General features: G+C 44.2%; 1 protein-coding gene across 1 annotated transcript in view; it reads left to right on the top strand.

Moving 5' to 3' along the window:
• Positions 1-17,367, top strand: part of LOC147734664 (uncharacterized) — a 5,992,067-nt gene that overhangs the window by 4,191,851 nt on the left and 1,782,849 nt on the right. The window contains exon 28 of the mRNA XM_086952471.1: positions 9,676-9,752. Within this exon, the coding sequence (XP_086808597.1) occupies positions 9,676-9,752 (77 nt within the window). The remainder of the gene's footprint in view (positions 1-9,675; positions 9,753-17,367) is intronic.

Genomic DNA, 17,367 nt, shown 5'->3' with positions numbered 1-17,367 from the left:
ATAACTTTACCAGAGTTGGCCAATAGGCATCACTCATGTGACACAGGTAAAAAGGCCTGTTCATTCGACGGATCACTAAAAACTAAGAACGCTGTAGTCAGTAAGCCAGTCAGTCAGTCAAATATACTTTTATTGATTCATTTAAAAATCATAAAAGGATGGCAAACCATCATTAAACAGTGCTTTCAGTGAACATTTTTAAAAACTTAAGAGAGACAAAAATGTCTTAAAATCGTGACCACAATTAGAAGGCTAGCGGGTATAACAATACATTAAAAATAATAATGATATGGGCCAGCAGATTATTTAATAGCTGTTTGGCTTGAATTAATTTTGTCCAGTTCCTTTGCTGCTATTTTCCAGAATTTTATGGCACAACTGGACAGGGGGATTGCAAGCCCGTTGAGACACCTGATGACTGCGGCTCTGCATGTTCTTATCTGTTCCTTCTTGAGAATCTCCCAAAGGATGGATTTTCGAGTTTTCAGTAGGAAAGGGCAAGTACATAGTAAATGTTGTAATGACTCCTCCCCTAGACCGTAGAGGCGGCATTCCTTAGATGGCCATGTGCATTTCCATTTTGGGGTCAAATCCTTTGAGGGGAATGATCCCATTCGTAGCATCATCAGGTGATGATTTTTATGGTGGGAAAAGTGATCAAACAGATACTGTTGCGGCTTCAGCTTCTGGTAGCCCTGTATTACAGCCCAGGCATGATGTTTTTTTGAGAAAATCATTTTGTCTGTTAGTAGAGAGATCCATTTAATAGCATTGTTCACCACGCTTCTGAATCCGGGATACGTTGCTGGGGTTAACCAGGCCTCCTCTAGTTGTAATGCTGACAAAGATTGCTTCAGGATTGTCGTGGTTGAATTTGCTAGTCTTGCTTGGTTTTCTATCTCAACCCAACAGTGGTGGGCTAGGGTATTATCTTCTGACTCCCTCATCCTCCAATAATACTTTACTAAGGCACCTTGTCTGGCCAAGATCTGATTCTTGAGTCCAAATTCTAATCGCTGTATGCTGTCACCACTGCGCTTGTGCTTCTTGACTCTCTGGGAAAGCAGTAGCCTTACACCAGTTGACATTAGCAGTTTAGATTCCCTTTCCCATCCAAGTAGACTATAGTCCATGAGAGAAGCCAAGATCATAGCACACATACATGATGCATGTTCGCTCATGACCAAAAATCACTATCAAGGATCCATATTTGACCGCAGCAGGGGCATTAGGGCAGGGATACACTTCTATCACCTTGCAAAGGACTTTTCCATCCCGATACCCTCCACCAGTTCCTATGGCATGTTTGTGTTCTTTGGAAGTGACTGAATGGACTCTTCCTATGATGGTTTTTCCACCACTTCCAGTTCTTTTCCTGTGAGTGTCTGGCATTGGATACACCATTCACCAGTATGGATCCTGAATATTGACTGCAGAGTATCTTGAGACACAAATTTTCCAGGGTCAAAATAATGAAAGGTAAGTATGAATAGATTTTACGCGCATAACTGCACACATGTGTACCTTGACACCTGGATGATAAATATCGCAAAGGGACATATTTATGGAGTTAAGAATTGTTGATCTTGAAACTTCTATACAGACACGTACCTTTTTAGATTTTGTCCCTCAATATTTTGGCCACAATATTAGTGTGCCACAATATTCTGTTACTCAATATTACTCAAGTTTTGGAACTTTCATAGATTCACATGCTTGAATCATGCCCTGTCATCATGATGGGAGTCTCCGGTACCCTAAAATAGTAGTAGTAGTAGTAGTAGTACATTGATAGGTATAGACTAGAAAGGCCTCTCAGTTTATTAACCTATCCTAGGCATTATTAAAAAAAAAAAGTTTTTCTTTAAACAGTCAGCATGAATCACCCAATAGAACACACCAGAGGGAAGCTCTGTACCTCAGATTTTCTACTGGACATTGTGCCAAGGGAGTCTCCTCTGAGCTCTGCTCAGCGTTCTCATCTGAAGAATATTTTAGACTTTTTTCCAGAAGAAAGTTAATTTATATGATTGTATTTTCAAAGACAGAGAGTTAATCTTCCAGTTTATCTTTTGGTGGGTCACCAAATCTGACTCAACGATTACTGATAAGGCTAAGAAGGCTATCTTCAAAGAATGTGCCACTTGCTTGAAAAAGAGATTGTATGTTGATGACCCTCACAAATACTTCATTTACTGTCTGTACCCATCACATAAGGCATCAGACTGCAAGAGTTGCTGCGCCTTTTCAAACAAAACCCTTAGAGACAGGGAAGGACGTGTTCTTATTTGGCTCCAGAAATTGAAATCCAGGTCCGACCTGGTATCAGATTTTGAGAGTGAGCAGTCTACCTCTTCAAAAATGTATTACAATTCGATAAAGATCCCGTCATGAAATATGCCAAGAAGTTCCCTCACGAATCTTCCAAGTGCAAAGGTTCTCACAAAAAAGAACAGCCATCAAAGACAGTTTCTGAGCCAAGAACCTAAGGAGCTCAAACTAACTTTTTCCGACAAACCGTTGCGAGTTCTCAGAAAAGAAAAAGAAAAACATTCCAACTATGTCTACAACTACAGGTTGCACTTCAGGCAGGTCGACGATGATGATTTGTTCTATGGCTCACTCACCGTAGACATCATTGAAGCAAGGTCTGATTTTGTCGACCATGCCTTTAACACCTTCTTCTAAGGAGAAGGGCCCATCATCGACTAAACACGCATCATCGACGTTGAAATTGAAGTTAATGACGACACTGTCGTTGTTGTGGAAAGTTCCGCCTACGAGGTCGTCGTCATCATCACCATCGTCGACGGCAATGTCAACGGAGAAGTCAACAAGGCTGCAATGGTCGAGGAGGACATCACCTCCATCGAGCATGCCACCGTTGACTGAAAAACTACAGTCGACGAAGGTGCAGTCATATGCGTCAATGAAGTCTTTGCCGTCGACAAAGCCACAGTTGTCGACAAAGTCACATCTGTTGACGTAGTCATCATCGTCGTCAAAGTCACAGTGGAGAACTAAGTTAAAGGTAGTGGAAGTAATGACATTGTCATCAATGCAAAAGTTGACACAATCGTCAACGAAGATTGTGTTGGTGAAGCTCATTTCACCAACGAAGACATTGGAAATGGAAATTACACCAGAACACACCTCCCCTAGTAAAATTACACTTCTCTTACCCACTCATGTGTTGGAGGAGGGAAATTCCGAAGAAGAGGAAGGTCCTTTTGTGGAAGCATGTAGCCCATCAGAGTTGCACGTCAAGTTTCAACCAGAGGATGACAATGATAATGATCAGCAATACTATAGTCAAGCCTATTTTTCTCAGTCTGAAAAAAGACATCAGCAATATCATGAAGAAATGCTCACAATGTCCTCTACATTGCTATCTGATCTACAATTGATGTTACAAGACTACTGGCAGTGCTTCCCACCTTCAGTGCCTGCGATTACAATTCCACCTCCTCATGCGGCATCACCAGTACGAATGAATACTCTTACTGTACTTCCTGTACCGAATACTCCTTCAACTTGAATGCCTCAAAGTCATTGGAAAATCCCCAATTTTCAGTTGTCTCAGAGCTGTGGATCAGTGGATGAGTTGGAGCCATCTAAAAGTAAATGCTTCCAAAACGGAAATACTCACAAGTGGCGATTGGAAACTTTATGATCCGCTTGCCCTCTGGCCTGATGAACAGGGATCACCTCCTAAAGTATTCAAGGAAGTAAGAAACCTCGGAATGACCATGGACACCAAGCTGTCGATGAATGCCCAAGTGGACAAACTAGCAAGATCAAGCTTTGTCACTATAGAAACTATGGGCCCCATTCACAGAACTAACTTAAGACAAAATCCTAAACTTACTACTTTTGGGATTTCACAGAATGTACTTACTACTTTTGGTATTCACAGAATGGATTTACGACTACTAACTTTACGTCCGCACTCGGGCCGCGGAGGCGGAGCTTCTGGTTTTGGAGGGGGAGCTTTGGAGGGGGAGCTTGCGGCCCGGAGACGGAGATTTCAGCCATGGCTAAATCCCCACCTCTGAGCCGCAAGCTCCGCCTCTGGGATACAAGCCCCAACTCTAAGCCGGAAGCTCGGCCTACCGGCCGGAATTTCCGGCCCGGGTGCGGATGTAAAGTTAGTAGTCATAAATCCATTCTGTGAATACCAAAAGTAGTAAGTGCATTCTGTGAATACCAAAAGTAGTAAGTGCATTCTGTGAATACCAAAAGCAGTAAGTTTAGGTAATTCTGTGAATTCTGTGAATCAGGCCCTCTGCAACCAATTTTCCCTCATTTGGGATTTCCACACAAAGTCCAAGCTACCATCTACCTTGTTCTGTCCAAACCGGATTACGCCAATAGCCTCCACCACGGATCACCTTTAACGACCATGAAAAAACTGCAATAGATTCTGGATTCAAACCGCAAGACCACATCTCACCTGCCTTGAAAACCCTGCATTGATTACCGGTTGTCAGAAGATCCACGTTCAAGCTACTTTGTATCACCCACAAAGCAATACATGGAATGGGACCGCTCTTTCTCAGGAATAAAATTGCCAAACACATTCAACAAAGGAACCTCCGCTTTAAAGGGGCATCTCGCCTCATAATCCCAAGATACAACAAAATAACCATGGGTGGCACTCCTTCTCTGTCCCAGCAGCCAAACTATGGAACTCTTTACCCCCCAACATGAGATCCACCAACAACCACCTTACCTTCAGAAAACGACACAAGAATTGGCTCTTCCACACATTATCACCATACACAAACAGAAATTTATAGCCTATCACTCTCTATATAAGCATTTATTTTCACTATAGATATGTACCTACCTTTGTGTATTGTTTTGTATAAACATGTAGAATAAATATGTTGTTAAAAAAAACATCTTTGGTCTACATGTACATGCTTCCATTATGCATCTATCTATGTACCTCCATGTACTTGGATCTGTGTGTCTGTTACTTTTCTCCTGAAAAAGCATATCCAAAGCACTACCCTATTTCTCATCCTGTACCTCCTCTGTTCAAGCAGCCAAACTATGGAACTCTTTACCCCCCAACATAAGATCCACCGACAACCACCTTACCTTCAGAAAACTACACAAGAATTGTCTCTTCCACACATTAGCACCATACGTAAACAGAAATTTACAGCCTATCACTCTCTATATAAGCATTTATTTTCACTATAGATATGTACCTATCTTTGTGTATTGCTTTGTATAAACATGTAAAATAAATATGATGAAAAAAAACATCTTTGGTCTACATGTACATGCTTCCATTATGCATCTATCTATGTACCTCCATGTACTTGGATATGTGCGTCTGTTACTTTTCTCCTGAAAAAGCATATCCAAAGAACTACCCTGTTTCTCATCCTGTACCTCTATCAATATATTTAATCTACATATACTTAACTCCTTTATGCATCTATATACTTGCAATGTACTATTGGATCTATATATTTATCACTTTCTTCTAATTTGGCATTTCCAATGCACCACCCTATTTCTCTGCCAATACTTCTCCCAATATATCTTCTAGCCCAACTAATCTCAAACATCTTTCTACTACTCTTTCCAATGCACTGCCCAATCTCGCACCCTATACATCTATCAATATATCATCTACATCCACTCTCTCATTTATCCCAGACCGCATACAACTACTATGATCCCCAAAATAACCCTTTCTAGACTCTCTCCTACTCTACCCCTCCTTGCATCATGACACCTCTTTTACTATACCCATCCCCAAAACAAACCTTTCTAAACTCTTCCCTCTGGCTCTTCCCCTCCAAAAACCCTTTTTTATTAATTCAAAAGCCTCCTCTTACTGCAATGACATAAAATAAGAAATATAAAATATATTTTATTTTAAATCCTTCACTCTTCTACCCCTTCACTATCCTTTTCAATCAAAATAACAGACTAACATGTTCACTTCTCAAATTCCAAATTCCACTATACTAATTCACCACTAATCGTTTATGGGTTCCAGAGTAGCATGCTGCTCAATAATAAAGTGTTTCAACACCCCATCAGGGTTACAAGCTCTATATGAATGCAAACCTTTTTCCCTTTTCTACCCCTCCCCAACCCTTCTCAATCCAAATAACTGACTAACATACCCATCACTCAAATTAATTTCATGTTTCAGCATACTAATTCAACACTAATCCCTATGGGTTCCAGAGTAGTGTGCTATTTGCCAAAAAAGCACTTCAAAACCCCATGAGTGGTAGCAAGCGCTAAATAAATACAAATCTCGTTCCCTCTTCTATCCCGCCACCTACCCTTCTCTATCTAAATAACTAAATAAAATATTCATCACTCAAATTTCTTTGGGCCCGATTCACAGAATGAATTTAAGACTCAATCCTAAACTTACTACTATTTTGGTATTCACATAATGCACTTACTACTTTTGGCATTCACAGAATGAATTTACTACTTTTGGTATTCACAGAAGTTAGGATTTTGTCTTAAATTTGTCTTAAGACATACTTAAGACAGACTTAAGACTGACTTTAGACAGACTTAAGACAAAATCCTAACTTCTGTGAATACCAAAAGTAGCAAATTCATTCTGTGAATGCCAAAAGTAGTAAGTGCATTCTGTGAATAACAAAATAGTAGTAAGATTAGGATTGAGTCTTAAATTCATTCTGTGAATCGGGCCCTTCATATTTCACTATACTAATTTTCAACACTAATCCTTTATAGGTTCCAGAATAGCGTGCTACTCGCTAGAAAAGCGCTTCAACACCCATCAGCGGTAACAGTTGCTATATGAATGCAAACCTTTGTTCCCCTTCTATCCCTTTGCTATCCTTCTCAGTCCAAATTACTGACTAATATCCACCACTCAAATTACTTTAATATTTCACCATACTAATTCACCAGTAATCCTTTATGGGTTTCCGGAGTAGCATGCTTCAACACCCAATCAGGGGTAACAAGCGCTATATAAATACAAACCTTTTTTCCTCTTCTAACCTTCTGCTATCCTGAATGTAAATAACTGACTAACCTATCCACCACTTAAAATTTACTTGCATGTTTCACTATACTAATTCAACACTAATCTTCTATGGGTACCAGAGTAGCGTGCTACTTGTCGAAAAATCCCTTCTACACCTCATCAGGGGTAGTAAGCACTATACAAATGCAATTACAATACAATAATTTAATACAGTCATACAGCCTGGGAATGGGGCTATTACAGGATGTCTTCGCCTGCCTCACCAACACCTCCTCCGATAGATTCCGCACCAGAGGATATTGGGGGATTTCACAATTTGTTGGTGCGTGCGGCACAAAGGTTTGCTATACCAATGCCTTCCAAGCAAGCTGAATTTTTCTCATATGATTTCAAAGAGCCATTTTGGAAGTCTGGCAAAGCTATTCCCATAATTGATTACATCTGGGATGAAGGTATTAGAATAATGAAAAACTCAGCCTCTATGCCAGCGGTGCTCCCACGTCTGGATAAAAAATATAAGACCACCGATGCCTTACAGGTCACCCAAACCGGAATCAGTGTTCAAGCAGGCCACTCAACGCCACTCAAAAAATCCTGTGGCACCTCTTTCGCCACATCCGGACAGAGAGGACAGACGTCTCGATTCAATTGGGAAAAGATTCTCTGCAATGTCAGCATTTACAGTAAAGGCAGCAAACGCCCTGGCGATCCTAGGGTGCTGTGATAGCCAGATGTGGTCAGACATTGCTTCCTATATTGACCAACTGCCGGAAGATGCTAAGGAGGAAGCAAAAAAGATATTGCATGACGGAGAGAGGGCATCCAATGAAATAATAGATTCAGCCATGGATGTTGCTGTGACAGGTTTTAGGCAACTAGCTTCTATGTTCTGTGATGCCGGCGAGTAGTTAGGATATGCAGTTAATGGTTATTACAAAAACACATGGGAGACTTCAGCAGCTGCTTTACGGGAACGGGTGACCAGCGGCCACACAACTAATGGTGGCTTAGAACCATAACCCTATGAATAGGACTTTCGTAATAACCAGTAGCTGCATATCCTAAATACTCGCCTGCATCACAGAACAAATAATCTGCTCCATAAAAAATCTTTAATTAAAAGGAACTCCAGTCTCTGCTTCTCATGAGACCATCTATTTAACTTTGGGACGGAAGTACAACCGACAATAAGGACCTCAACCATAGGCACTTGGCCCTGAAGAAGTTGCTGTGTACTTCATGGTAGCAATGAAACACATGTTGGCTAGGCTAGGACTTTGTACGAAGAAAGACACAACAAGGAATATAATTCCGTGAACCACACGGTGCAGTGGAGTACAGTCTTTCTTTCTTTCCTACACTCATAACTGTACTAACTTAAGTCTATGCACTACTAGCATGTGCAGGGGACCTTTGAGTTCTTTGTCTGTGGTTTACCACAATCCAGGGAGTGGGGTGGTTTTCCCTACCCTTTTTCACCGCACTTACTCCTAAGTATGCTTTTGAGCACCATCACCCCACTAGAACAGCAACCAGACGTGAAGTACTACTACTACTATTTTGAGGTGCCGGGGACTCTCATCATGATGATGGGGGTGATTCAAGCATGTTAATCAATGAAAGCTTCCAAAACTGGAGAACTAAGTTACAGGTAAGTAACTTATTTCTTCAAGAATACAATCCATTCATCTTACCACAATTCTGGCCCACATTTTCCTTCTGTGGATAATGGGTGCCTAGACCCTCTGTTCCAAGCAACTGGGGCTCAACCCTGATTATCTCATTCACCATCACAGTTAATTTTCCCAAAATCTAGGGCTATTCTGCAAGCAATGATGATATTGTGAAGAGAAACGGAGCTTGAATGCAGCTTTGCGTTGTGATTGGTGAATGTTTTTTGTTTCAGGAGCCGCTTCTGTAGTAGGAACTGCATGTGTTTTGATTTTGAACAGATGTCTGCCAATAGATGAGTCCATCAATTTTTGTCGTACTTTTGCGGTGTTGTAAACCCTGTCTACCATTGCTACCCTCCATCTGGACATTATCTTGGTTATTCTATGAATGCAGACAATTCTAAATATGGCAGACGAATGTCCGCCACACCAATCTTGAGGGAGGTTTGTTCTATTCATTGAGGATGGGGGAAGCCTAGGTAGAAATACCTAGGAAGGACTGAAGGACCGGTTATGATCCTTCCTCCACCAATGCAGATGGTCATCCACCAGCTAAAACCCTAAATGTGGTGGACAATTAACCGTCAGCCTGGCTTACTGATACTTCTGGTCATGGTGAAAGAATGACTGCCAAACTCTAAATGAGGCCCTCATTTTTATAGACTGTGTTTACAAAAGTTTCTGATCTGAATTAGCACCCCTGTAATTCTTCAATTTTTCTCTAACTTTAAGAATCTGTGGGAATGTGCTATATGAAGGATTTAGTACTTACCTCTGGTAGCATTTTTTGATTGATTCATTTACCCAAATTCCTCATTACCATCTCACTGTTTTAAAAAATATTTTGGGATCCCGCTAAGCTCTCATGAATATGTTCAAAATAAAAACAGCTATTAATTTTATGAAGGTTCACCTGATGAAGGAATGTAATTACATTAAAGAAAGCATTACCATCTCTATTACCTTAACAGCTCATTCTATCCTTGCAACAGGAAGAGGTGAAGAAGCAGGAGCATCTAAAAGAGAAGCCCCGGAAGGAGGAGCAGCTCACTGAGGAGCCTCAGGATGCAAAAGTAAGGTGAAGGTGGAATTGGGGTTGCCACATGCAGAAAGATGTTCACTGGGGGACATCACAGGTCTGGGGGCACCAGATAGCATCAAGGGAGGAGGGGGGCTGCTGGAGATATCTTCTGTAATGTGTTTTACCAGAACAGTATTCTCAAGAGGGGTACCATCACAGTCGTCCATAGAGTGAAGCCCGCTTACACCTAAGGAGGCAACTATTAGAAGTGGAGCTCAGTCATTTTGGCTACGTTCTAACACATTTTCCCTTAGTCACAGAATGAAAAAACTCTTTGATACATACGGCCCTGAGTCTATGGGCAGGGAAGTATCATTAATGCAATTGAATCCTGGGAGTGGTTGGGAGTGGTGGTCCCCTGTAATAAGAGACCAACAAGCGAAACCCAGCACCAACAGAGCCTAGTGACCAATTTGTCCTCCTACACCCACACCTCTACTGAAGAGGGTTTACTCAACAAGGGTTTGGGATTTGTGCCCACTAGTAAACTAGACTAATTCAAACTACATCGTGAGCTAGCCGAATTCTTCCAGGAACTGAAACTAAGCTTTTTTCAAGAACCACCCAACAGGAGACGTTCCAGAAGGACAAGGGGAAACCTGTTTGAAAACCAAATTTACATTTACACCCCCCTAACACCATACAGTGGAACTAATCACTTTTGAACAAGCAGTTTATGTATTTATTTATTTATTTTTATTTGTAACGTTTTATATAGAGCTGACTAGACCCAAAGGTATCAGAGCACTTTACATGAGGATCAGTGAGTTACAGGTTCCATAATTACATAGACAAGTATTGACATAGGAGAAAGAAAAAAAAACATGAGATTACACAATAATGTGAGAATTATTAGTGCGTACACATGTCTTATGCTGAGTGAAGAGATAGAGGGGGAATGGAGGTAGGAAAACACAATGGGGAGGCAAGGAAAACAATGTCCGATGTCCGGCTAGGTAGGTGCCTGCCGAGGGGTGAACCAGAGCCAAACTACTCTATAGCTACATATGACAGCTTTGCTTGGCATCAACCAAAGTTGCTTGGGCACCGCGGTATTATTTGCAAAGTTTTACATAGCACTGGCTAGACCCAGAGGTATCAGAGCGCTTTACATGAGGATCAGAGAGTTACAGGTTCCATAAATACATAGACAAGTATAAACATAAGAGAGAAAAAAACCATGAGATTACACAAAATTGTGAGATTATTAGCTTGTACACATGTCTTTTGGGGAGTGAAGAGGTAGAGGGGGAATGGTAAACGGGGTAGGGAATGCAGGTAGGAAAACACAACGGGGAGGCGAGAAAAACGATGTCCGATGTCCGGCTGGCTATTGCCGGCCAAGCGGTGAACCAGAGCCAAACTCCTCCATGGCTGCATATGACAGCCCCACCAGGCATCAGCCAAACTTGCTTGGGCGGTATTATTTGAAAAGTTTTACATAGCGCTGGCTAGACCCGGAGGTATCAGAGCGCTTTACATGAGGATCAGAGAGTTACAGGTATCATAATTACATAGACAAGTATAGACAGAGGAGAGAAAAACACATGAGATTACACAAAAATGTGAGATTATTAGCGCATACACATGTTTTATGGGGAGTGAAGGGGTAGAGGGGGAATGGTAAGCAGGGGTAGGGAATGCAGGTAGGGAAACACAACAGGGAGGCTGGGAAAATGATGTCCGATGTCCGGCTGGGTAGGTGCTGGCTGCAGGGTGTACCAGAGCGATACTCCTCTATAGCTGCATATGACAGCTCCACCAGGCATCAGCCAAACTTGCTCGGGCACCGCGGTAAGTACAGACAGTTTTGGGTTCCACCCTGGGAGGATCATTAAAGTTCCATCAAGAGCACTAGTCTTGGTGTTGCTAGTAAATGCCGTCTGCCTCATCCTCCAGCTCGCCCCCAGGTCAAAAATGGATAGAGGAGGGGTGGAAGGGACAATTCCAAAGTCTGCAGATCTTCCCCATTCCCAGCAGCAGTGATGAGTGTTGGAAATCGGAGCAGGATCCAAGTGGTAGTGTCAGACAGAGGAAGGTTAACCACTAACCTTACAGCCGGATACAGCAGGACCGATGGTAGAAGCTATTTAATCCCTTCCCCTATATGGAGATACCTATGAGTATCTATATATAACACTCCACAGATAACACTACCATATGGGAAAGGGAAAAAAGGGACAAAAGAAACAATAACGTTGCCGCTGTCTGACTCAGAATAGGGATGACCTCAGAAGATATAGACCTCTCTCTTCTAAAGACCTCCCCTTGATGCCCTGTAAGTGAAACACAAAACATACACACAATATTACCCCCTTCTCATGCTTAGTACCACCATGAACCATGAACCCCTATGTGTATGTACTTACATATTTAACAGCAGTGCTTCTCCCAAGATAAAAGGCACAAAAGAGAAAAATAAGGCAAACAAACAAAAAAAATAGTTTGTTGTCACCATAAAAGCAGGTACTTATCTTAATGCATATAATCCTATATAACTGGGTATCGTCCGTCCTTTCAGGCTGCGCTGAGCCTCCTAAGACTGTGGAGCTGAATGTTCACAGTTTCAGCTCTCCTGAGCGTAGTAAGCGAGTTGAAACAATACAAAATTCCAGAGGCACTTAATAGCACAGCAGTAACCTCACTCGGGAGGTTAACAAAATGAACTACAAAATTATCCAGCACGTTCACTCTCTCTGGAGCGCTGTCATATGATATGCTGCAGGCACAAAAGTAGAAACTCTGCTCCGGCGCGGAGCCAGAATTCCCAAAAACAAAGTGGCTTCAAACCCCTACCGGCGCTGAAACACAGCGTGACAGAGGGAATCCATAAGGTGAATGCGAGACGCTCTGAAGGTGTACAATGTCGTCCGTTGGCTTGGAGCAACCAACCGAGTCACGGACATGTCTTTCTAAACACCGGGAGGCATTTCCCAGGTTGAATAATACTGCTCCATGGCGCGTGAGACCCTGTCTCTTTGCACATTCTCCAAAAGGTGCAAGTGTCAGTCAGAAGCAAGAATGCAGCCGTATCAGGCAGCTGCCTTCAGGAAGTTGCAAAACCACCAAGTTCAGGAGCTTGATCCGACGTAGCAAACTCACACAGCTTTGTCTCTAAAGGAAGTTCTGCAGGATTGGACAAGGGTCTGGAGAGTGCATCAGCCTTCTCATTCTGTTGCCCTGGTCTGCATTTGATCACAAAATCAAAGTCCGCAAAAAACAATGACCATCGTAGTTGTCTAGGAGTTAAGGCCCTGGCACTTTTTAGGAACAGCAGGTTTCTATGGTCTGTATATATTTCCACTGCGTGTCTGGCCTCCAGTAGATGATGTCTCCATTACTTACATGCTCGTTTGATGGCCAGTAACTCTTTGTCCGTAATGCTGTAGTTTACTTCCCAATTGGATAGTTTCTTTCAGTAGAAGGCAATAGGATGAAGCTGTACAGTGTCTGGGTGTCGTTGGGAAAGGATTTTTTGTTTAAATCATTTTATTAGGGTTTTACATTTTGTAAAAATCCATTGTGGGACATAAGACAGTTCATAGATCTATCAGCATAGAAGAAAACTCCTCAAAAAGAAGAAGAGGCCACGTATGGGGAACTTGTGGAGGCAACTTTTTTGAGCACAGTGCAAATGGCGAATGCATTTCGGCTTCCTAAGCCTTCTTCAGCGCCAACAATGTCTCGGGGTTACAAGCACCAGCGTGGGTTTAAGTGTCCAGCCACTAGCCGATTGGTTGTAGTCTGCTCCACCCCTAAGCGTGTGCTTTAGCTCACCTGCTGCCGGTCATCTTCAACAGGCGAACTACCAGTCCCAGAATGCTTGGTTTCTTCCAGGTAGGTAACACGGGGGGAAGGAATTTTGTGGCATATTACAGGACCCCGCAATGTTGTAAATGTTCACCCCAACACTGAAACTCCGTTGCCCCCTCTGGTCCCCAAACCGCAACACCCACCGAAATCAGGAGTCCATGTGATCTATCAGCATATACGCAAACATTTCTTAACAATTGCAATCATGGTTCGATAACAACAGATTGGTTCCAGTCTTTTGAGTATGGCAGCTGTATAACTAGTCCCCTGAATCTGCCAGTGGGTTATCTCGTCGCAGGATGCCATGTCGGAGTAAATGTAAATGTAAATTGATACTTGTATAGCGCACTACTCACCTGCAAGGGTCTCAAGGTGCTTGTACGAATACCGCTGTGGAACCCGTCCTGGCTTTCCCTGTGAGGCGTCCACTCCTGGGCACCCCCAGGGTGGAGGCCAGGCATCCTTAGCGTTGTGTGGGGCCGTTGTGGAGATTAACCAAGCTATTGCCCAGAGTTGCATAGTGGGACTCCATGGTTAGAATAGGCACTGTGGCGAGAATTATCAGGTCCGTGGAATTTTTGAGCCCAAGACCCGCCGATGGGGGGAATTGAACCCTGGTCCCGGGCTAGACTTCTGCATCAGGGTCTGCCGCTCTAACCATTGAGCCACACTTATCCACAGTGTGCCTGATCCCTCGGGTGATATGATAATGGGGTCGGGTGGAACAGCTACCCCTCCGTCAGTGTACTACCCTACTTAATGTGTGCAAACGTCAACTTTTGTGTAAATGCCTCGAACTGCTGACGAGAACTAAACTGGCAACTATGGGAGGGGATACCTCCTGAGGAAAGAAGGAGAAGGGGAGGGCGGCAGCGTAGCGGGTGGGGGCGAGAGACACACTTGGTCGGCGCACGTGCCAGCCACTAGCTGGCGGGAGCCGGTGATATGTGCTGCAGGGGGGAAAACAAGGCAGGGGGAGGGGGAGAGACCCGCAGCAGCGGCAGATGATCCTATTAGAAAGATTGACTACCCATGGCGTGCCAACCTCCCTCCAGGGGGCGCTATTCGTTTAATGATGGGGCCCGTGGGCTGGGGCTTCGAGCGGGGCCGCGAGGCAGAAGTTGTGTCGTCTCTGGGGCGTCCTCAGCGGTTGTCTCTTGCTTAAATTGTATTAGAAGATGCGCCAATTCCATAGAGATTGGGTGTTTGCGTGTGTCTTTTACCTCTTCCTCCCTCAGGGTCTCTTCCTCCGCTGCTTCCCACTTGTTCACAGCTCCTATCCAGGACGCTTCTGGCGGTCCAGTAGGGGCCCTCCAATGCATGGCTATGTTTCTTTTGGACAAGAGAATAGCTAGGGATGCAAACCGCCATTGCAGTTTCTCTGACTTCTTCTTCTTGTAGATTCCCAGGGCGCACGCCTCCCATGTGGCAATGTGTTGTAAGTGTACTAGCATGTGTGGTGTGTGGTGTACTTTATTCCAGTATGCCTGCAGGGACAGACAGTCCCAGAACATATGTTTGAAGTTCGCATTCAATATCTGACACCGGGGACATTTGAATTCTGTGTCCGGGTAGTTTTTCTGCAACTTGTCAGGTATAAGATAAGCGCGATGTAGAACTTTAAACTGTATATTTTTTAAGCGGGCATTTCAGGAGACTTTTTGGGGTATTCTAGTGCTCGTGCCCCCTCTTTGTCGTGGAAGACTCGACCTACATCGTCCTCCCAAGATCGGCGCAGCCCGTCCAGGGGAACCCTAGTTAATTCCCGAATGGCTTTGTAGTGCCATGTCACTAGATGCCTGCCTGCCCCCATCCGCAGTACCGTGTGTAGCACCGGGTATGTTGAGGTTCTCCATCTCGCAAGTCCCAATACGCTCGACCGCTATCCATTAGTTAAGAATTGCCCCTGCAGGAGGCCTTACCATTCGACCAGCTGTTCGAACGTTTTCAGCTGCCCCTCGTGGAACAGAGCTTCCATCTCTGACACTCCACTGTCAGTCCACGTCCGCAGGTCCCCTTTGGTGTAATATCCCTCCTACCGGGGGAAGCCCACCAAGGGGAGCAATGGGGAGTATAACGGTTGCCCCTTTGACAGTCTATGGATGCGCATCATGCATTCACGAGCTATAGTAACCTGCACCGGGTGTGTGCGGACCGGCTTGGAGCCCGGCATTAGTATTCGTCGAATGTCGGGTAGAGGCAGCCCCCGCTGTCAGTGATCGTCTCTCCCATGTGCCTCTCGGCCGCCCAGTGAGACAGCCACTGAATTATCTCCCCATATCAATGTTGTGAGGAGCGTGCCCAACTCCTGGAAGAAGGACTGAGGCGGGATCACTGAGAGATTTGAGAAGTGATACAGCAGTCTGGGTACCATTATCATTTTAGCTATGTCTACCCGCCTGATAGGCGCCAGTGGGGGTGTCTTCCAGAAGCTGATCGCAGAACGAAGGCCTGCCAACACCCCACAGTGGTTTCCCTCATAGAGGTCCTCCGGGGAATGGTATAACCGTACTCCCAGATATATGGGGGCCGCCTCACTCCATTTCAAGGTCTGTCTGCCTACCTGCATATCGTGGGGTGCTAGGTCAGGACTGAGTGGATAGATCGTCGACTTTCCCCAAATTACCTTGAGACCCGACATGTGTCTGAACTCCTGCAGAGTGCCCCAAATCGAGGTAAGATCTCCTGTCATTTCCCGAACATAAACGAGCAAGTCGTCTGCGTATAAGGAGACTGTCAGGTTCCTGCATCACCGCGCCTGCCTAAATATCAGGAACTACATCTCCCATGATCCTTGTAGGGGGGAAGTATAAGGGTGGTGTTTGCAGGAAACCCTTTGCACGTAATTCTGAGTCCTTTGTTTGTGTTTCCTGTATTGTTGGGAGGACCGGCGTTCTTCGAGCTGTTGCCGCCGTGGATAAGCGGGAGCTCGGATTCCTGCTCCGCTTCAGCCAAAGGTACTGTTTCACTGGATCCGGGAAGGAGCCCTGGCCTCGGGCGCCTACCGGCAACATAGAATCCGTCACCGTTGTTTCACTGAGGAGCGCACCGTTTTGGTGCGTGTCGATTTCAAAACCCGGCTCCCCAGGGTTTTTGGTTTCCCGGAGCTTAGCGGCCGCTGCTGCAAGCTACCGTGGAAGGCTTTCATAGCTTGGGCACATCTTGTCCTGACTTGCCCGGAGTATAGTGGTGAGCCCACTACATGCTGCCGGCTAGAATATTCATTGTGTTTTGTATTGTCCGGAGTAGAGTGGTGTGCTTCGCTACCTACTGCCGGCTAGAGAGTTGTTATTTCGGTTTCTTCGAATAGCGGAACGTAGTGGCGGTCACAACCACACGTTGCCGTTATATTGGGTAAAGACTTTGTTTTCTGATGTGTACACCAACGGACATACCCATATATAACTAAAGAATATTCAAAGTACTTCTTGGGGACATAACCTTGCTTGATAGAGTGACGACGTGTGGTTTTTACTGCAAACTCGTTTAAGATTTATTTTGAACTATAAACTTGTGCTTATCTCAAAGAATCATTTAGAGGAACAAGTTTCTAGACCAGGGAGGGATCATTTACCAAAGGTTCATATTCCACATAAAATGGAAGCTGGACTGTTAATCCTTTAGACTTGTTGGCGGACTGTGTACAGCCTCCTAAGGTATTCAGCGGTCTATTGAGTGCAATTGAGAAATGTCAAAATATTGGCAGGTGTTATAAAACTTTTGTTCTGTCATTTCAGATCCCTTGTCCCTGCTGACCCCTACCCGTCCCCGGTCTCTTTTCATTATTTATCCCT

This window comes from Lissotriton vulgaris, chromosome 1_2 (assembly GCF_964263255.1).
Source record: "Lissotriton vulgaris chromosome 1_2, aLisVul1.2, whole genome shotgun sequence".
Lineage (NCBI taxonomy): Eukaryota > Metazoa > Chordata > Amphibia > Caudata > Salamandridae > Lissotriton > Lissotriton vulgaris.
The sequence above is the reverse complement of the archived record's forward strand: the minus strand, read 5'-3'. Positions and strand labels throughout refer to the sequence as shown.